Raw genomic sequence first — 22,422 nt, 5'->3', positions numbered from 1 at the left:
ACAGTCGAACTTGATAAATCTTGTCATATATTAAGCATTAGTTGTGCAATAACTCCCTGCTTTATCACTTTCACTACATTTATTTGCTGTGTCAGTTTTGGAAGACATGCACTCTTTGTTTTATTTCCACACTAAGCACAAGGAAACCAGTATCAAAGTTTTTGACCTTCTGTTATTTTCTCACAACGTTTGAATAGCCGCGTAGGAATGGTATGCCTTTCCCTGTCTAATTGCTGCCTTTTTCTTCTCCTGTAGTTCTTCTTCTGTGTAACCACTGCAAAGCATGTTAGAAGGGCGAGTGATTTACATGTAGTGTGGTCTGAAGATGAGTTTGATATTTCTAAACTTCAAGAAAGGTAAGTTTATGCATATGCAAGCACACATATGGCAGTCAGAGCAGTTGTACTGTGACCCTTTCAAAAATAGGCTGCTTTTAAATCCTGTATAAAGAACTATCCTGTATTCTGTGGAATATTTTCTGGTTTTTGCTTAGCTGATCATACCTTTTGCATGTCACGAAATGTGCTCAGATTTTGTATGTCAAAACATAACGATATTCACATGATATAGAATTAACAATCACAGCATGACCACGGTGCGAAAAGCGTACAATCTGATAAAAGCAGCAAGGTGTTCATTTATTTATATCATATCATCATCATTGTCTGCCAATGCTAAGCTGTCGTTTAATTTGTTTACATCAGTACAATGAAGCTTAAAGGAGTACTGACAGAAATATTTTGCATCATATTTGTTCTATTGCAATAAGTAGTTAGCGACCCTCTTATGAAGACTGGAAGCCTCGTTTGCTCGAGTGCACGGTGCTTATTTGTATTCAGTAGAGCTGTGCGAATGGCAAAATTTTGGGTGCGAAGCGAATTCGAATAATAAAGATTGAGTGTGAATCGAATCGAATAATTTTTGAATAATTTTCGAATATTTCTCAAACATCTTTTTAATACATCGAAGTGAAATTACAGAAAAAAGTTGCAGAGAATCCCTAAGTATGTTCTTTTGAGATAGCAACATGAAAGTGTTTCTTTTTGCTAGGTTGATGAAGCACTGGTGGGGTGGTGTTTCATAGTTGTCTTATCAAGAATGAGGCAATGTAGAGACCGAATTGTATTTATGTACATGATTTGGTGCAACCAAAGTGTTGCTGACAACACTTTACACGTGATAGGCAAAGATGCCATTTTCTCAGCCTCTCCTCCTCTTTCAACTTCTGTGGAAGCCCAACTGATGTGGCGGACAAGGGTGTGCTCCCTTCAAGTCCAGAGTTCCAAATCTGCCTCGTAGACGTCGATATATAAGAACATCTGAAATTTTGGATGCTTAAAAGCTTAGGCGTCCGATTTTTCGGACTTCCCACCCAAATTTCAGGTTCAAAACAGTATTAATTGAGCACCCAGCTCTGCCACATCTCCCATCTCCATGTTGGAACCAGCGTTTTCTTGAGTTAATACATTTGCGACCGTAGCGGAGCTTGAAAGGCAGCTTTGCCGCAATACGGGGGTGTGATGAGGTGAAGCATATTGAAAATCTAGGGACCACTTTTAATCGAACGTTGACTGTGTCTTGGCTAAGTTCGACCGTAGCAGAGCTTGAAAGGCAGCTTTGTCGCAATATGGGGGTGTGATGAGGTGAAGCATATTGAAAATCTAAGGACCACTTCCAATGGGATGTTGACTGTGTCTTGTTCGACCCTAACGGAGCTTGAAAGGCAGCTTTGCTGCAATATGGGGGTGTGATGAATCTGGGGGTGTGAAAATCTGTAGGGGTCACTTTCAATCGGACGTTGACTGTATTTGTCTTTGGGAAGTTCAAATAGTAAAATTCCAGTGCAAATTGAATCAAATAGCAAACATTATTCGAAAAATATTCGAAATTTCGAATATTCGCACACTCCTAGTTTTCAGACTTCTTAATAGCGCCTAGTCACAGCTTAAGAGGGCACCGAGAGAGGTGGGAACTGGCTTGGTTTGCTTCTAAACAAAGCTGGCCATAGGAACATGCGAAACAGTGACGCACTCGCCACACGCAGCATCGTATGCACGTGAGCACAGCTTTCACAACTGTGAGGAGGGCATACACAAGGAACAGGCAGACAAGACAGTCTCATGACGTAGGTGGTTGTTGGTTGTTTACATTCAAGCCAAGTTGATGTAGATGTCGTGTGGTGCTCCGTTTAGCGTGCATTTGCGCGGCACACACCTTAATGTTGATTTTAAATGTGTTCTCAACTGTTTTATTCATTGGTACATTGTAGATGACATGTGTGTCTACACAAATTTATCTCACAAGTAACTCCTCTGCCCTCTTCGGTGATGCCAAAGTGGTTAGCAGAGGCAGGGGCAGGCTGGAGAGGGAGATTCTTGAGGCTAAAAAGATGAGCTCCTCAGCAGATCCATGCGATAGCTTACCCTCGGTAGGTCTCACATGGAGGCAATTAACCTATTTGATGAGTTGATGGTTCACGTTGTTCACCCTTCGATTTCACCCCCTGCCCCTATCACGAATTTTACCGTTTCACAGTGCCACCCACACACCATGCATTAAACAAGTTTTATATAAGCCATCTGCAGGTGTCTCAATAATACACGAATTATGTCTGCATGTTGCTATAGCATCTTTGACATGATTAACTTTTTTTTTACATGTCTTAGAAGCTAACTGGTTTAGGCGCTCGCTCAGCAAACGCTTGTGGGATTTAAGCTTTACTAAAATCAGTTTCAATGGAGCAGCTTTCCTGTCTTTGTTGGTTTTCTTTTCCTCAGTGTCAGTGCTTATGTACCTTCAAATGTTGTACCAACTAGCCCAAAGCCCCTACAGCTTCTACATTGTCCGGTTAACTATACTACTGTACTAAAAATAGGCTTTTTTTGTAATTGGACAGAGATTTCAACCTGACACTCCCGAGGAGGACATTACGGAATGGAACATTGGATGCTTATGTGCTGCTGTTGGAGCGTAAGAAAAGAGAGTCAGTGAAGACACTAGAACAAGTGCTGAGTACTTCAACTGTCAGCATAAGCAGCAATCCTCTTACTCGCTATTTGGTTCCAACTGAAGAGGAGGTCCAGCTCATCAATTCCTTCAAGTCAGAGGCACCAGTAAGTGGCTGTACTGTATTACAGATTTATGGCCGATTCTGGCATTTGCATTCCTGAAGCCTCCTGATTTCCAGAGTCCAGTGGGGCTGCTTGCCCAAGTCATTTTCAACCTGTGTGTAGCAGGCAGATCGGGACAAAAGTGCATTTAGTGGTGCTATAGTAATTGGTGTAGATGTGAGATTTGTATAATTCTTTAATTACTGTGTTGATGCAGGGTGCTATACTTGGCTCATAATGGTCTCAAGAACATTCTTACCAAATCAGTGCAACTGTTCGCAACTTGCAAAATCATTTCAAAGGCCTTTTGGATGCCGGGAGTTTTCTCATGTGCAACAAATTCTCTCCAAGTCGTGAATTATCAGGCTTTAAATACAAAGGCTGCTTATTAGCAATATGTTAGTGAACTTTGTACAAACATTTTTTAAAATCCAATGACTTGAACAAAATAATGCTGTTTGCTAGTTTGCTAGTTATTATTTTAATTACAGTCATTAGTGTTTCTCAGACAGGGTGACTTTATTGTCACTATCGTTCTTCCTTGAAGATACCTCATGATCAACATCGAAATCCTCTGGATCAGAGTCAATAATAAGTTCTTCAAATTTATTAATCTTTACAAATAATGTGCAATTTGTTTTTTGCACTGATTCACCGTTTCTGAATACAAGCAACACTGACTGTTAATCTTCTAAAACATCATCGTGCCTTCTAAAATAAAGGGCTCCTTACCTGGTTTAGGCATTGCAAACAAGCCTGGCATGTAGCTCAAGTGATGGTGATGATGTCTGCGAAACATGAAATGCCTGCATGGGGCAAAAATGGTTGAAATTTTAAACGGAAAGCCGTGCGCCCTTCCTTTTGGCAGAGACATGCTTTATGAGAGAGTGAAAGTCGCACACATGCATGCCCTATGCAACCGCCACTTCTTGGAAAGTTACTGATCGTAGCACGCGACTCCGTTTCTTCATCCAATGCGAAGTGCTGAGTGCTGCCACTGGAAATGCACTGCAAAGAGAACTAGAAAGTGAGGAAAAAATAAAAGGCAGGACTCGTCAAGTGAACATAGACACACACTGTCGCCTCTAGCACTTGGGAGCGCTGGGGAGTTTTGTGATTTCCGGACACTAACTGAAGCAATAAGGGAAAGTGTCTGTTTTGGCAGTGAAGCTTGTCTCATGGAGGCATGGTCACCTCATGACTGCCTCACCCCTGCCCCCTCTGTTAACTCGTCCAGGGGGGCTTCCACCCCCCCCCCCCTTTTCCTCTTGCTACATACCTTAGCAGCCCTAAATAGAGCTGCATTTTGTTATAGAAATGTAGTGTTATGTTGGAATAAATTTTGCAAGAATTGATCCATATTTTACTGACAAGAATGACAGATTTGATCTGTGTACATCACTCTCAATGCACAGTTAGTCCAGTTAGTCTGGCTGCATTGACCCTCTCCCCCTGGCAAATGCGAAACCTATGCCTCTGCATGCATTCGCTGCTTACTATAACTTCAGCGAAAGTAGAGTGAGTCAATCGGCTATAAAACAATGATGAGAAGTCCCTGCAATGGCAATGTAATGTAGAGAAGCACTTCAGTTTTGCCAAGGGCATGAGCGTGACTGTATGTGCAGGCATCTCTGTGAACAAAAAATATACCGGGAGCGCACGGTGAGCTCTCCTGTTCACGCAGCTGCCAATCCTAGAATCATCATAGATTTCACAATATCTGCAAGGCTGAAGAATAGACATAGTGCGTGGCAGACACTACCTCTCGCACTGCATTCCACTAACGACAAATCTGCCTGGAAATGCGAGCAAAGTGATCAGCTTCACATTCACTAACACAAACAGGCCATCATGCCAACTTTCAAGAAAGAGCCACTATAGCCAGGTAGTGTGGAAAGTTGTGCTATGTAGCGGTCCACAAAGCAAATCACATAACATTAAACAAGTGGCATGTAATTAGCCTTTTGCAACAGGACTTTCTTTAGTGCATATTTTATTCATAGGGCACCAAAATTGAAATATGGGCGATCAGAAAATGAAAACATGGTACTCTGATTATGAGAGACTTCTCATATAAGGGTCAACTGCTCCCTGGTATGTCTCTCTTATAAAGGGGTTCCACTGTATAATATAACCACTCCTGTCCTGCTGCTTTCGCATTTTGAAAAATTTGTGAGGGCAATTGTGCGTACTCCTTTTTTGTAATGCTTAAATCTTTATCACATGCATTACCTGTGCTCTGGACAGAAAGTATACCTATGTTTCTCCTTTACTCTTCAGGCACCGCCTTCTGCTGATGGGGTAGAAAAAAGGCCAGTTACACATTGGAATCCCAGGGTTGAAGTGAACATCCTGAGTGACCCATTCCCCATCAAAACAAACCAGATTCCTGGTGAAATAGCCCACTTGCTTCAGTAAGTCTAATTCATTCTGTTCATATACTAGCCAATCAAAATCTTATGAATTATATCTAGTCTATCTACTGTGGCACTTGGAATCTTTAGAAACCCTATTGTGGTGGACCTCAAGGTCCGCCGGCTACCAGACTGTCGTTTAGAAGAATAGACGGCACGTCCGAATGAACACTTTAATGGAACATGAAGAAAAAAAATGGTTTCATGCCCTCGAGTGAGCGGCAGCTCGTGAGGAGCAGTCTCGATGATGATAAAGCGTTCGTCTGCGAGGTTGGTGAAGACGAAGTTACAACATCTTCCCGCGCCCAACAGATGGCGTCGCTCGACTTCCAGTGGGTAGAGCATTTGAACAGGGCGGTTAACTATGGCTTTGCCCGGCAGACGAATAGAACAGGAGCAGACCTTTTACGCACACTTGTCTGCCCTTGTCGAGATGAACTTAACCTGGGTCATCATATGAATAGGCTTTCATCTTGAAGGCACGTCCGGTTGTCGACGAGATGTCCTTAGTCGGAGATGTATCTGGTAGCATTCAGTCTCTTGAAGTTCACTCAAAAGTCCATGTGATGAAGTCGGCTCTCTTGTCAGCTTTCTCTTGCATCTCATTAAGCACGAGGTGCTTCGTAGAGCATTCATACGAGAACTGAACCACTCGATTAGTCCTCCTAATGGTGGTTTCGTGCTGACAGCATGAGTCAATGTCGTGGCGGCACATTCTGGAACTTCTGCTTGCATGTCTTGACCAGAGTCTTCTGGCCACCTTGAAGAATCCCCGATCCATTTTGATTCCTGCCACCGCGGTCTTCTTTGCTGTAGCTTCTCTGCTGATATGTCTCTTTTCTGTAAGCCTCTCGGATTTTCTTTGCCTCGGTGGAAGCGCCGCACGAAGGCTGCGTTGGCTTGTGGATTTTCTCCACCCGGTTCCCGACGAAGGTCTTTCTTGTTCAATGCTCGATGTGTCCTCAGTTTGTTGTCGAACACAGTTTTTTCATCAGCTCCACCATGTAAACTTTCTGGATCCGAGATATCTGTGAGAGCGTCGGACGCACAGTCCTCTTCTACACATGTCCGAAGTACGATGACTGTGGAACAGTGAGCGCTGTTGCTTGGGAAAGGAATTGGCCCTTGCACAGTCCATCCTAGTTTAGTGTGCACAGCTTTTAAGTTCTTCCATTTGTTGCACACGGTTTTCATGTCGCCAGTCACAAAATTCCAGTAGTAGTCGGAGCCTATTAGTAGCGCAACGGAATTTCCGTTGTCTCCCTCTAGACAAAGTGCTCGTGTATCCATTCCACTCTCTTCCATTTTCTTTATAACTTGTTCGCCTGGAATTTGGATGTGCTCGCTACAGATGTCCTCTACTTCTAAAGCGTCGATTACAATCGGTTCCTTCGTGGCTTTTTCGAAAATGCTCACGCGGACTCTTCTCATTGTTTTTTGTGTCTTGGGACCTCCGAAAACTCCAACTGTCACCGTTTCTTCTTGTAACAGCTGGCAGCCAAGTTGGCGAGATGCTTTGATGGTGATGAAGCTCCGCTGACTCCCTCCGTCGAAGAGTACCCTGTAGTACCTTGAAGACATCGTGCCTGCTATCTTGGCTGTCAAGGACTGTAATAATATAACAGGGCTCGCTTGTTCCGAGAGAAGATTGACTGCTGTCGCAGAAGCCTCGTTTGCCTTCTTCCGGAAGTCCGGGTCACACATGGATGTTGCATGTCGTCGAGAGCATCTGTCGCATTTTTGTCATCCCCTGCAGTCTCTTGCCATGTGACCTTGCTTGAGACAACGAAAGCATCGCCCGGCCTTGGCGAGAATCTGCTTCTTGACCGCCAAATTCGTTTCGTCGTCACAGACTTCGGCACGATGCTTCGTCGACTTACAAAATAGACATGTATCAGGCTTCCCCAGCACACATTGCAGAGACGCTGCTGACGACATAGTACGATGCGCAACTCGTCGCGGCATCTCTCCAGTTGGTTTAGGGATTTCAGGTCTTCTTGGGGACGCACACGCCGCCAGAGTTTCTCTGCAATGAAGCTGATGTTCGAGGAAGTCCAGAAGATCTTGCAGCTCTTTCTTGATTTCGGTCGTCCTGTCCTGTGGGTCCCTTTGCGCTTGCATCGTTGATACCGGAGTTGTCGTCGGCTTGTGAAGTTCATGATACTTGAGCGCCAAGTCGGATGGTATGTCTCGCAAGAGAATCTCCCGTAGCATGGAGCAGTATGTATTGGGGCTTGTTCCGGGCGCTTTGAGACTCCTCACATGTACTTGCACTTCGTCGTAGAGGTCTCGAAGTTCGGTGGTGCTAGAAGACGACAAGACTGTCCTGAGATCTAAAAGGCTTCGAAGATGTTCCTCAACGATAATCCTCTCGTCCCCGAAGCGTTTCTTGAGGATATCTATTGCGTCTTCATAGCACTCTCCCGTTGCCTGGAGTCCGGAAATGGCTGCAGCGGCAGTTCCAGTGACAAGCGTGCTCAAGTAGTTGAATTTCTCGGCAGCGCTGAGGTCGTCGGTGTGCACTGCCGTCGAGAACTGCATCCAAAATCGATGCCATTTTTGGCGGTTGCCGTCGAATTTCTGCAGTTCTAGTTGCGGCAGTCTCGACCTGAAACTGACGGAAGCTTGGCTCGTCGTCGTCAAGGCTTGGCTCGTCGTCGGGCGCGAGGCTTGAGACGCCTGGTTGTTCAGAATCGCAAAGCGAAGCTTTGCCGTCAGTGTGACAATCTTGTCCCCATAATTGCTCGCGTCTGTAATCTCTGCCTCGATCAGCTCGTCAGGCGTCTCGTCTATTAGGCTTTCATCGATCTTCGTTATCTGTGCATAGATCGCGTTAATTCGGTCAATTGAAACGCTGACCTGTGATGATGACAGCTCTGCTTCTCGTAGGAGGCCTTCCGCTTCTTGGACGATGCCATCCAGTTGCGAGCGCAAGCACCTGCGTCGTCGGAGTAGCCGTTCCATGGGTCAGTCGGCAGCCGGGAACTCTTCGCCAAAGGCTCAGGGGTCGCAACGCGACACCTTGAATCGATGAGGCGTCGTTCGGAAGATCCCGCTGGGTTTCGGCACCATGTGGTGGACCTCAAGGTCCGCCGGCTACCAGACTGTCGTTTAGAAGAATAGACGGCACGTCCGAACGAACACTTTAATGGAACATGAAGAAAAAAAATGGTTTCGTGCCCTCGAGCGAGCGGCAGCTCGTGAGGAGCAATCTCGTTGATGATAAAGCGTTCGTCTGCGAGGTTGGGGAAGACGAAGTTACAACACCTATAATGGAGCACTACAGATTAATTTTGACCAACTGTGTTTTTTTAAAGGTTCACTGCAATCTTTGCACACGGGTGTTTGTGCGTTCAAAGTTTATGGCGACATGGTTGCTACAGATGGAAATTAAACGCCTTATCCTTGCATTCAGTAGCAGAATGCCATAGCTGGTTACCCACTGTTGTAGTGAATGCTGCAATGTTCATGTAAGCATAACAAGCATAAAAATGCATATATAAATGCAGTTTAAGTGCATTTGTTGGCCACTATTTTGGTCAGTAACAGTATGAAAGAGTGAACTAGTGATGACACTTGTTCTTTTCTTATTCCTTTTATGCTCATGGTTCTGTGCACACAGTTTTCTTATCTGTTTTTTTTTTTGTAATTTTTAGTTCCTGAGAAAAGTCACCTTTTTTCAGTTACCTTGAGTAGCTTTGTTGCAGTGTTGTACGTGTTATCGAAAAAAAGTAACTAAACACGTTGCTTGTTACGCTAAAGAAAAAGAAACGCGTTACCACCCTACATTGCCAATAAAAAATTTAACGTGTTACCGTTACCGAAAAAAAGCAATGGACGTTACTTCTGCCGTTACTCCATGGTCAGCAATTTTAATCAGGGCATCTTCACTGCAAGGACCAACAATAACAATTTTATAAAGCTCATATTTATATTTCACATAAAAGTTCTCACCCAAACAACAATTTTATCCGAAATACTGATTTAAAGAGAATAATTTGCAGAAGTATGCCACACTTTGGCAATGCTATGGTGGCCTAAAGTTGCCTGTACAATTACATGTGATGGCTTCCTAACTCTGTGGCACATGGTGAAGCCATTTTCCTTAATGTGACATTAAACAAAAAATGATCGATTTCATCATCAACGCTCTCCACAAATAAAATATCGCTCAACTCTCAACAAACTTGTAGTGATTATGAATGGCTTGCTGCCACTAACAAAATAGATATGCAAATTATGTAGCAATAAAGAAATCCTTAAATGACATAACTGTGGGAAAAAGTATTTGTGCACCGCTGTAGAACAGCACCGGCTGAAAACAACAGACCAGGACGAGGAGAGGACACGTAACACAAGGCACACTAACAATTGAAAGTTTATTCAGTATCTGCACAGAATAAATACTGCCTTCACATGAATAAACAGAAGAAAGAAGGTTACAAAAGATATGACAGTGCATCACGTGGTCACTCCTACTGCGCGTGCAAAGCGGTTCCTGAAATTGCGATTATGAACCAACTAGCCTAAAAGTACATCTTGACAAGTTACATACTTGTGCACATTTTTTTTTCCATTTTTAACATGAATAATAATAATAATAATAATAATAATAATAATAATAATAATAATAATAATAATAATAATAATAATAATATGGGTTTTACATCCCAAAACCACAATAGGATTATGGGGGATGCCGTAGTGGGGGGCTATAAAATTTTGACCATCTGGTGTTCTTTAACGTGCACCTAAACCTACACGGGCCTCAAGCATTTAGCCTCCATCGAAATGCAACCGCCGCGGCCGTGCTGCCACGACTGCTGACCTTCGGGTCAGCAGTCAAGCACCATAATCACTAGACCATCGCAGCGGGCCACTTTAACCTTTGTAATTACCGCAAGAATTGCGAGTGTATATGTAAAGGTGTCCAAGGTCACCTGAGTGGATTACAATAACCGAAAATTCAATAACCAGAAATGTAGTTGCAGTTGCAGATACAAGGATTCAAAACTAATTTTGGAAACGAAGTTTATAAATGGAGTTAGAGTATTGCAGGGACAACTTCCTTTGTAATGCTAGTGTCATTCTCTTAAAGTTTTCTAGTACTTTTGTTGGTTGAGGATTACTTGCATACACTCGAAATTGGGTGCCTTTGCCTTGTAATTTTCTTTCAGGCTCACCATTTGTCCTTGAGGTTGTTACAGCTTTGATCATTGTGTCAACTCTATAGTGATCAATCTTTTTGTGCATTCTGAGTTTAAAAGTGCATTCTTCTGTTATACATTGTTGTTGACTTTATATACGTTATTCACTTCTTTTGACTTTTGCCCATCCTTTTATAATCCTCATTGGTATTGGCAATAAAGTTGGTCAAACCTGCTTATATACCAACATTCATGTTCCAAGAAAATTTTGTTGTTATAACCAATAATTGTTATACCCAAAGAAAGAAAAAAGAAGGGGGGAGGGGGTACAGTAGAACTATGCTTACAGTTCTACAGCAGACTGACTGTTTAAGTTGTGAAAGCATCTTTTTTCTTTTTTGCAGACTGAACTCTCGACGAGAATATGTGCCTATAGTCCACCTGACTGATGTGACAACAAGGGAAAAAGATTTTATAGTAAGTTAGTTCTATTAAGCTACTACATTGTTTCGTTTTTTTCTTGGGCTTGTTTTTGTTTACTGAGCAAGGTTGAGGAAAAAATTTTCCCATAATATAAAACAAAAAAAAATCATCGTAATGCAACTTCGCTGCATTTTACATGCCTGTACTAATTTATTGCCGCCACATTCTGCTAGCACTGAAAGTGTTGTGCTATAAGCCTAAAGTGTAGCTTGCGTAGCATGAAACTTCCACATTTATGTAAATAAATCATTTCAATACTCGTGAAGGTTCATATGCTTTATGACATACCTCACAGACATTGTGGCTGCTCTGCTTTGCTCTTGCTATGGTTTTTCTTTTGACATTGTAAATGAGCTTCTGCAATCCCATGCCTACAATACCTAAACAGTGGTGAACATCATATGCCCTTGTTTCTGTTGCTTCTTCCTTTCTTTATTTTTGACCAATCAACCTGCAAATATGCTCCACAGTTGCTAGTGGCATACTAGTGTACACCCTTCCACTAGCATCTGTTATATTCAGTAACAACATGTTTAGCCCTTTCAGGCGCTTTGAACACATTTGTGTATACAGCTTGTTTTTGCTAGTTGTGTCAACTAGTGGCTAAGAAAGAGCACGATTCAGTGAACTTTGAATGAATTGAACTTTCTGCATAATCAGTGTGTCTTCATTTAACTTCATTTTGTGGTGTATTGCTGCATATGATTACTTGCTGAAGGCACTACCATATTGAGTTGTTTGACGTGTCACTTTCAATGAGCCATGTCACTAGTATGTATTTTTGTTCACTCAAGATCAGTATAACTGAAAACCATATTGCACTATATATATTTCTAGCTTGAGATTTGGTCCTATTATGCAAAAAAGAAGCATGAATGACTTCAGGATAAGAGATTTTAAGGGGAGATGCGGGGCTAAAAACACTGATTTTCGAAAAAAAAAATATGCGTTTTCAAATTTGAGTTGTTTTGGATAGATGGCTCATTAAAGAACATGCTCACCAAGTTTTGTTGCCATCTGTGCAGCAGAAAAGAATAAAAAAATTCTTTTTACGAGAGGGTGGCACGGAATTTGCTGGGGAGAGCGTCTCTGAAACGTTCCTTTCAAGACGCGGCTGCAAAACGGGCAAGAAGCCGAACGCGAAGTGAATGCCCGTGTTAGATTGCTTTTTTTTTGTGCTTTTTTGTCACAGAAGACCTTCTGTTGAGAGTACATCAGAGGACAAACAAATAGATTAAAAAGGCACATTTTGAGCCACGCGCTGACAGCAGAGTCGCTGGTAAACTGGAACTGAAGCTCAAATTGGTGGAAACATACCACGTGACCATCTGCCGCTGCTTTCGTGCCAATCCTTAGTTACACCTGCTGTGTTTGTGTGTCACTCGGCCTATATGTTCGTTTTCCTGGGAGTTCATGGCGGTCAGCGCGTGGTCCGTTTTGTGACAAACACGTGCTGTCAGCAACATTCACAGCTCGAAAGCTGCGAAAAGTTGAAGACGATTGCATGAAATTGTGACAGAACAGTGTCATGTTCATGAGGAAGGCCGTATTCATGCAGGGGGACACTTCAATAAATTTTTTTGACGATCAAAATAAATAGCATGTCTTGATGTCTTTAAGGGGAGATGCTACTCGAAGACACTTTTTCTTTAATATTCACCCTAGAGCAATGAAACTTGAGCTGCTTATAGAACTTTTTATGCTGATTTCAAATATATAATTAGTTTTCTTGCAAGTTGCATACTTTTAGTTCTGCAACATGACAAAGTGAAAAACTGAAGCATTTTGCCCCCCCTCTTTTCAGACCTAAACTTCAATAATTTTTTACAATTGATAGTTCATAATGTTTCAAATAAAGTGTGGAACGCAAATAACTAATTAGGAAGTCCATACAAAATATGTACTAGACGTGAAAAATTTAACGTTGGAAGTTCATATTTCTCCTACCCTAGTAAAAGTTTACATAACTTTTTTTTTATTTTATAATAAGAATATCGAAACTTAAACAAGATAATTGCATTTCTCGTACTTTGGAAAAACTTTGGGAAAAATTTCATGCAGATCTGAGCACCAGAAGTACCCGAAAAGGAGGGGCACATTGACAAAAATGGCAAAATTTGTGTTTTGAGAAAAACGAGTTTTGAAGTCAAAATTGCATGTTTATTTATCAAAGATGTCATTGAATGCAACGAAATTTGTATACAAGAAAGAACAATCCTCCTTGTAGTGGCCACTGCCATTAAATGCGCCAGCACCATAGGTTTGGCCCTCACGGCTCTTTCGAGCTGACTCCTCGACAAGAGATTTTTTTCTTCAGCGCACGCCGACGGGCCCTTGCTTCTCCTGTTAGTTTTTGAGACATTTTTTCCTGGCGTGTGCTGTCCCGTGATGTGCCAAGAGCAACCAGATCATGAGATGGGAGCACGCCAAGCTCTTCCAGAACACGTTCAAAACTGGAGTGCCCTCGATTAAACCAACATGTTCAGTGCTGTCATATCAGCAATCAACGAAGACTCGTCGTCCTGCGATTTTTCTTCGTCTTCGAAGAGTCCGATCTTTTTCTGGGAGGCACTCACATATTCGAATGCCGCGACAAACTCGTCGGACGCATCGGCGTCACCTTGCGGCAGCAGATGATCTTTTCGTGGTTTGAGTGTTCGGCTTTGATTTGCGCCGGCGTCCTCGAAATTTGTGCGTCGCGTGAAACTTCACAGGCCGGTGACCGCGCTTCCTACGGCTTTCTTCATCAATAACGGATAAGCACTCGAGAAAAGCGTTGTTCAGCTGCGCTGCTCGACGAGACACGGATCCTGCAAGTAGGCTTCACAGCACACACAGGCGCGCAGCGGCCAATGGCGGCTCTCGATCCGTACCACGTGATTTAAAGCCAGTCGCGGCGCTCGAAGAAGGCGGCAAAAGCGTGCTTCTCTTTATTATTTCTTGCGCTGCAGCAGCGCGGGAAACCGTTGTTATTTGAAGAGTGAGGCTCGGCTCTTCGCCTCATGCGGTCGACAATGGTGAGCGGCGGCGCATTATCAGCGGCAAGGTGCTCGAAGATGACACACTTTCAGCCTTTTGACAGCCACCTTGTGCTCTTTAGACGCAATTTTAAAGCATTTCCAGTTGAGTCTCGACATTGATTTTTTTTCTCAGAACAGTAAGGTACTAATCTTAACAAAACAGGCGAAAACAAAAAATCGATAATTTTTTAGAAAACTCGTGTTTTTCGACCCGCATCTCCCCCTTAAACTCATTTTTCTCAGTTCCCATTTTTAGGGGAATGAGACTCTTAGGAAAACTATCATTTTCAAACTGTTTCGCCTGAAATTCAGTCAGGAACAAGAAAGGTACTTTTCTGATCCCTAAGTAGTTTCTCACGCAGAAAAAAATTCACTAGTCTGACCATACAGTGACAAGGAAAAAAATTATCTTCGCTTTTAGAGTGATGGCATTTTTACAGAAACATCATAAAAAATACGTGACTGGCCTTATCCTGCACTAAAAACCTTCCAGAGGACTTAATGTGTAAATAACTCATACATTTTCATTATTTTTAAAAATGATAGTTTTCCTAAGTTAGCATACATGATTGATCATTATAACAGTTGTAGAGTTTTTTTTTTTTGTATTCATGCTAGAGTTCTTAAAATTGGAATATGTTCTAATATCAAGAAGCTGAGCCATCCCTGAAATTTTCATCAAAATTAGTACTGCAGTTCAAAAGTTGACATTTAGCCCCGCATCCCCCCTTAACTACAATTCAATGAGGATTAATTGCTCAGAAACGCACAAATCTTTCATATTAACACATTCTCTTTATTGCAATAGAATATCGAATACAGTATCTTCGAATAATGTTCTGTAAATTTGACGCATTTACAAGCAGTGACTCGTATGTCGCGTCGAAGGGGTTAGCACACGTTTTGCACGTGCTAAAAGTGGGTTAAACACTGCATATACATATCACTGAGATTAGCATAAGTAAGTTTTATATACATCTAGTACCAATACTTGCCCAATGCTTATCTGGACAAAATTTTTATGATGTTTCAGATAGTAAAAAAGGCTGAGCCAGAAGTTCCGTTGAAAGTCGTAGTTAGCCCAGTGTCCATTGGTCGACTCGGCTCATGATTACTGTCAGTGAAGCTCTCAAGTCTATGCATGCCTTTGGTGAGTGTCTTTCTTTTCCTTTCTTTTTTTTTTTTATTCTTAAGCTACTTGTGTGAGATGTTGCGATCATTAAGCATATTGTGCCATGCAATAGCACTATTGCTATGCAACAGCAACCACACACTACTATTGCATCTGCTAGTTTCTATATCTTAAAAAGCAGCAAACTTTGATTGACGTGCACAAACATTATGAAATGTGTTATTTCAACTGCAGTGTCAAAATGCCGCAGTAGCAGAGGAAAGGAGGCTTTAAAAAATACATGTTTTGCCATGCCACAACAAATAGACTGCCATTCAGTGCTCGGTCACTGCCTCTGACCTTACTACATGACAGTGCTCCTGAAAAAATACAGCTATTGCCCTATGTGCATACTATCCATTCCTCAGGGTGCACAAGAACAATGCAAGGTGTTTTCATGGTCACTTCACATTTATTCTCACTGTATATTGCCACATGCATGCTATGAGAAAGACTACAACGCAAATGTGCGTATGCTTTATACAGTAGGCAAAAAGAAGAAGGAACTCTCTGGCGCACAGTATTAAAAAGACCGACCTGCTGCTGGGGGGTTCTCTTGATCTGTACGTTGTGACCTCTGTCTTGACGTCGCGACAGTATTAATATGGTTGCTTCATGCGCAGATTTATTGCACTTTTGATTGCAGAAGAAGCAAATACTTTGCTGTTGGCTGTCTCAGTAGTATAAGCACAGTTCTAACTGCAGTCGTGTTATAGATAGATGCTGAATGTTCATCGAAGTAAAAGCATATGAGCTTTCTTTATTTTAAGCTTCCACTATTGTGGCTACCTAAGTGTAGGTCAACTGTTTAACAATACCTGAGATGCACACGGTGATTTTTTTTTATAGTACTTCTTTTGTTACTGCACCTGGATGACCTTCCAACCCACTGAGTGTGGCAGCAGATTACTTTAAATTGTGTCGCCAAGGCGCACCAAACTGACAATATTGAAATTATTAATATATTAGATAAGCATGCGCGTGTTGCATAAGTTATACACGTTACTACACTTTAGGACAATTTAAACTTGCATATCATAGCCTTGACTTTCAATGTAATTTATAGCACTTTCGATAGCACATATCTTCACTTGTCCAAGAAGAAATGGAGACAATTTCAGATTTCAGAAGCGTACCTATCAGTCAGGCTTAACCTAGAAGAACTGGCAACGGATTTTAAAGGACCAAGTTTATTATGGCGCTATGAAAAAGTATAAGTGCCAATGCCAGACACACTGAACAGCGAGAGCAGTGCTGCTAACCAGCCTCTTTCTTTCTTTATTCGATTACTTTCTTAGGTACTTTTTAGATTTCTATTGCTTTTTATTCCTATGTATACACCTTTATTGTGACTTGCCTTCAGCATCCTTTATTCTGCTGACAGAGAAGCCAAGCCAGCTTACCAAAAATTAGGCCAGGTTTTTTCATATGTCTGCATAATAGCACACTTCTACGCTTAATTTCAGTGTGTCCACTTTCAGAATGATTTCGTTGCTTGGAAACCTCACCAATTTGGAACTCAAAAAGCTAGCTCACGCAAAAAAGGCAGAACCGAAATCCATACATGCAGCCAAACTAATGGAAGGTCATGTGAAAGGGCATCCTATTTTTTATGTTTTTGCTCTGTGGGATGCCAGATGTTATTCTTTTGCGACTGGTTGGGAAGAATCCAAAATATAAAGTCTCATTTAATAAGGAAAACGGGGCTCATTCCAATCAATACGAGATGCATTTTTTCCATCAGCAGGGCTATCTCTATTCATATTCTCTTCCTTTAACATTTCACATTTGCCTTTAGTGTCCCTTTGATGCATCATGCATGGATGCAACCTGTGCGTCATTATCAGCACTTCCAAGTTTTGCCAATTTACAGCATGCATGTCCTTGTACACACTCCAGGTTGTGTGCAGTGAATGTTCGTTATAATACCATGCTTTATGTTTATTTTTGGGAGACTGGAGTTTCTTTGGAATCTTAACAATGCCTTGTTATGTTTATGACAGGCCTGACAACTAAGGACACAGATGAAGTTAAAAGCATATTTTTTGACACCAACTTTTATGTTCTACTCATGACACTCCTGGTGTCTGGCTTTCATGTGAGTACCTGTACTAAATGCAGGATTGCATCATGACAAGCAAACATCTAACCATTTTCAATACTTTAGCAGGATCTAACAACAGGGTGCATAAAGGAGCAGTGCATGAAGCACTTTGATTTGCATGCCTCTTTCGATTGTTACAAGGCACTTTCATGTGCATGTTAAGGATCTACTCTACTTACCTATTCATGTCTGTTTAATGAGAGTACCATGATACCTAGCAATCACATTGCATTCAGGACATAAAGGCTGTAGAATACTCAAAGGTATCATTAACTCCTGCGAGTAGTGTGCGAAAAGGAAGTTTGGCAAATCAGATTTTAAGAAATATGCACTGACTGTTGCTTCAATTTTATTAATGTTAGCATATTTAGACGCAGAAGTAATGGGGTTAGCAAAATTTGCAAAGTTCTGCAGGTCAGTAATATGCACACTACGTCTTAGCATACACATATAAATAGTCAAATAGCTACTTAGACCCCCCCCCCCTTGTGAGAATTCTTGTTTGGACATCAAAACTTAATTTCTTGTGAAAGGACTTGGGAGTAGTGATGCAGAACTATCGGTAAATTGACTATCGATAGTATCGATAGTTTTTTTGAAACTATCGATAGTGTAAACAAACTATCGATAGTGCTACTATCGACAAACTATCGATAGTGCAATTGGTAGTGCCATCATTAATATTTCTAGCGATATTACTGCCACGCGTGTTTATTGCTTTGTTTTGACGTATTCGTGTTCAGTCACCCACAAAGACTGTTAGCAACGTTTGACGCAGACCGTGCCGTAATGTTTGAGAAGCTTCACAATTGTTTAAGATCATTCTGTTAAGACTACACGCCGAACGCGAATAGTCAAGTTTATGCGAGAGCTTACGCGAGCACCAGCGATAACTGCTGGAAGGTTTGATGACTGATGTATGAAGGATGACACGTTCCACCGATGATCAGATTACTCAATGGCTGATGACTGCTCCCGCCACTATCAGTGCGCAGCATGTATCGCTTGTATTTTGAGTTTTGATTTTCTGGGCACAAGTTCGCCCAAATAAAGAGCTCCGTATTTCCCGAGTCTTACTGCAGCATTCTCCACCGTCACAACCACTTGACAATACTACCGGGAGTGGTGTGAATAATGATGATGTTGCTGGCCGGCCATATTGCCAAAATATTTGCGATAGCCTACTACCACCTTCGCTTATTTGTGAGCAATTTTTGGCAGAGAAATTAATTATTTCCGCCGTGAAAATGGCGGAATATATCCATCAACAAACTTGTATCCAAAAGCAAACAGTTACACCTTACAGTTAACCTCTTTATTTTTTTTTTATTTTGAAATAATAAAATGCAATGTTATTTGAAGCCGCGCAGTCCCACCACATGTAAAGGCTTCCTTTCCGCTACAGCTGAAGAGTTTGAATTTATGATCATGTGTCAGCAAAGCACTCTGGTGAAGAACACAATCATGTCAACTTTCTTGCCCTTCAGCCTGCTCCTACGACTACACTATGTACCACGCGCGCGGGGAACCAGGTTTATTCTGCAGTGAGTCCGCACTGTTGATTTTATACTATCGATAGTACCATCGAATTTCTTACTATCGATAGCACTATCAATAGTATTTTTCACCATCGATAGTTCGATAGTGACTCAGCTATCGATAGTATCGATAGTACCATCGATAGTTCTGCATCACTACTTGGGAGCAACTATAATCAAAGTAGACTTATTCTGAAAGTAGCAGAATGCAACACCAGCCCTTTCCGTAACTGAGGCATCTTTGATAGATGGTAGTGTACAATGTCCTCAAGCCGTGTAATACAATATACTTTCATTAATTCAGTTCTAGATAATTAATTGTGTTGGTTGATTCGACTGCAACCAAATGTCCCAGCTCCCAGTCATGCATTTATGTTGGCGAAAAATTCTTATTATTTCTATCCTAAAATAAACTTTTCCGAATAATTTGAACTTCACTAGCCAGCAATTGTGCTGTGTACCAACCTCAGCGCCACAAAAGCCCCATTAGAAGAGCTATTCCAAGGGGCCAAATCACTATTGAATCGGACCAGCATCAGTCCATATTTGATACAGGCAGCTGGCAAGTTATGAAACCTGTGCGTTTTAACTTTGAAAGCATCTGTTGCTTTATATAAAGCACAAGTAAATATAAAAGCGCGGACACTGGTACAGTCACATTGTTGGTTTGATATTTTTGCTCTGCCATTGATCATGTGGTGGCTGCTTTGTTGGTATTGTAAATGCAAAAGCCTGTCCTAACAATGGCAACTCGTGATTGCCAGCTTTTGGTGTCCTGCCTAGAGAGCGCCCTTGGATGTAAAATGAAAAACACTAAAGTGGCTGATGAGCAAATGAAAAAACATTTCAGCTCGCTTTGTGCAGCATCTTTGTGCTGCAAGAACAGCGCGATGCCGGCCATTTTTGCCTATCATGGCATACGCTAGTCAACACTACAGTGCAATGCGAAATCTCCTTTAACCCTTTCCCTACCGTAGACTAGCTGAGCTCATCCACGCGGTTTGTACCGCTCCCGCCAAAGACGAGCCGGGCTTGTTCATGCTGAAAGTGTTTAGCAGTGCCGCAGTTAAGCTACCCTGATCCATTTTGCTAAGCTCTCTGGTTTCAACGGATAGCACAGTAAAAAATTTAAAAACACGCTCAAAGCACGCATTTCGGTCGACAAAGGGCTCCATTCTGGTACCCGGGATTAAGAAGTGGCATTCTCCTCTTTGCACGCGCAGTGTGCACATATCGGCAACAGTGCTTGGAATAAAAGAAGAAAAAATCCTTGTTTGTCAAAGTTTTGTCAGACTCGGAGAGTGTAGAAGATTTAAGTCCTCCTGCAAGTGAAGCAGCAATGACAGAGCAGCATGTCTTCTCTAAATCATTGGAATCTGACGACTGCTTCTTGATGTATCGCCAGTGGACGACAATAGATGTAAACAAACTCGCACCGACGTGTCCAAGGTTTGCTTTCACGGCCTCGATTGTCACTGCACTTAATTTTTTAAATTTCAAACAGACATTTTCTGCACTGAAGGCTTGCGGCTCGGGCCTTCTTCATGGTGCAGCACAGTGAAGCCAATCCTCTGCATATTTAAAAAAAAATTTTTTGGCGTGTATGTTGCGATTAAAGCACCTTTAAATACATCTTTGAGTTGTTTCAAGACATGTAGAATCAATTAGGGAAATAAGAAAAATCGCTCTTTTTGTATCGTTTCTGGCCAAAAACCTCGTAGGGAAGGGGTTGATGTACCCAGCGAATTTGTATGCTTTTTCTTGGGTTTCACTTTTGGTTTCATATGGTCACCATCCAATTACAGCACTTCACATAAGTATAGTTGAAGTGTGACAAGACGGGACATTTTAGCCTGATGGAGTGATCAGTCAACCAGACAGTGTCAGTGCAAATGGTCATGCATGGAAGCTACACAGTGCTTTATATGAACAATTGAACACGAATGTGGCTATACCTGAAGATATACCTCATAGTGTGCTCACAAGGGATCAGATCAGTAAAAAAAGTATTGTATAAAAAGACCACCGTCACAACATTTCTATCCAACAAAGGAAAGGTTCCTGAAGCCTACCAGATATTGGAAAGCAGATGTAAGGTTCTATATATCTCAACGTCAGTAAAGCAGTTCTGTGCTGGATGAGAAAAATTCACAATCTGAATTCGTATTTGAGCCTTCCTCTCATCTGCGAGGAAGCCCAGATATTCACAGCCATGCTCTGTGCTCAAGACTTTATCTGTTCAGATGGCTACTTAAGTCAGGCACGTAGCCAGGATTTTTTTCGGGGGGGGGGGGCCAAGGCCCAATTGTTCGAAAGAAAGTCTTTCCATGGCAAAAATAAAACAAAAGTTGCCCAGGAATATAGAAGGCCGGACGAATTTCGGGGGGGGGGGGGGGGGGGGGGGGCCTGCCTACGTGCCTGACTTAAGTCGATTTCAAGACTGATGCCAAGTGACTTTTATGACAGTTAGCGAGGAAGACGAAGACGTAGAGCGTTGACCACAGATGAGGAACATTTTACGACTACATATATGTTAAAAGAATGTTGCTGGGCCTCTTTAAGAATAATGTGCACCACCAGAAAAAGAAGCAAGAAGTGAATAGCTTTGCTGTTAACGCGAATGGCACAGATAATAAAAAAAAAAAGGAGGATGATCTTAGTTTTAGGTCAGGCGGTCCCATGCCACCAGTTTCCCACGGGGTGGGTGCCCTCCCAAGCGACTATGTACTTCGTTCTGCCGAGCACCAGGCCGAAGGTGCGCTTGTACCTATTTTACCGGTAGGTACCCGGCGGCAGCAATTCTCTGCCTCCCACAACAGTGGCGGATGCTCGACTATTTCACCAAGGCTGTGGTGGGTTATGGTGTGCCCAGGGGCCTTTGCAGAACCTTATGGCGCCACCTTTTGGGATGAGTGCTTAAGAACAACCGAGCGCCAGGTCGGTGTACTCCTCTACCCCTTATGAAAAACCAGTGGGTTTCCAGTCGGTACTGGGAATCAAACCTGGTCCGTCCCGTATTGGAAGCGGACGCTCAACCATGTAGCCACTGCTGCAGTTATTACTTACTACCTTATGGCACAGATAATGTTGCTTGCTTGTTCCTAGCGAAGGCTTTGAAGTCATGCTGCTTCATAAGAGTGAAAGCACTCACTGCCGAATATGCTGAGAACTCAGAAGCTTTGATTAGGGGTGAACTTTTTTGTGAACAGACTTTTAAGAATAATCACAAATTTAATGCATAAAAGTAGAAAACTTGTTCACAAAAATCACCGCATAGTTTTTGTTGTTGGTAACTACAGTGCTCATGTCAATTTAGAATGACTGACTGTGTTCAAAATTCCTGAAGCTCTTGCTGATTAATGTAATGGCACTCATGCAGCCCCTGAACCAAAGTGTAATAAGGATTTTTGTCTTGTACAGGAAAGCAATTCTTAA

General features: G+C 42.1%; 1 protein-coding gene across 1 annotated transcript in view; it reads left to right on the top strand.

Annotated features, from left to right (window-relative positions):
* Positions 1-22,422, top strand: part of LOC119371803 (cleft lip and palate transmembrane protein 1-like protein) — a 59,203-nt gene that overhangs the window by 1,377 nt on the left and 35,404 nt on the right. The window contains 7 exon segments of the mRNA XM_037642261.2: positions 256-356; positions 2,897-3,113; positions 5,391-5,524; positions 11,076-11,148; positions 15,208-15,274; positions 15,277-15,324; positions 17,349-17,443. Coding sequence (XP_037498189.1) covers positions 256-356; positions 2,897-3,113; positions 5,391-5,524; positions 11,076-11,148; positions 15,208-15,274; positions 15,277-15,324; positions 17,349-17,443 — 735 coding nt within the window.

The sequence above is a fragment of the Rhipicephalus sanguineus genome, chromosome 1 (assembly GCF_013339695.2).
Source record: "Rhipicephalus sanguineus isolate Rsan-2018 chromosome 1, BIME_Rsan_1.4, whole genome shotgun sequence".
In the NCBI taxonomy this organism is placed as follows: Eukaryota; Metazoa; Arthropoda; class Arachnida; order Ixodida; family Ixodidae; genus Rhipicephalus; species Rhipicephalus sanguineus.
The sequence above is the reverse complement of the archived record's forward strand: the minus strand, read 5'-3'. Positions and strand labels throughout refer to the sequence as shown.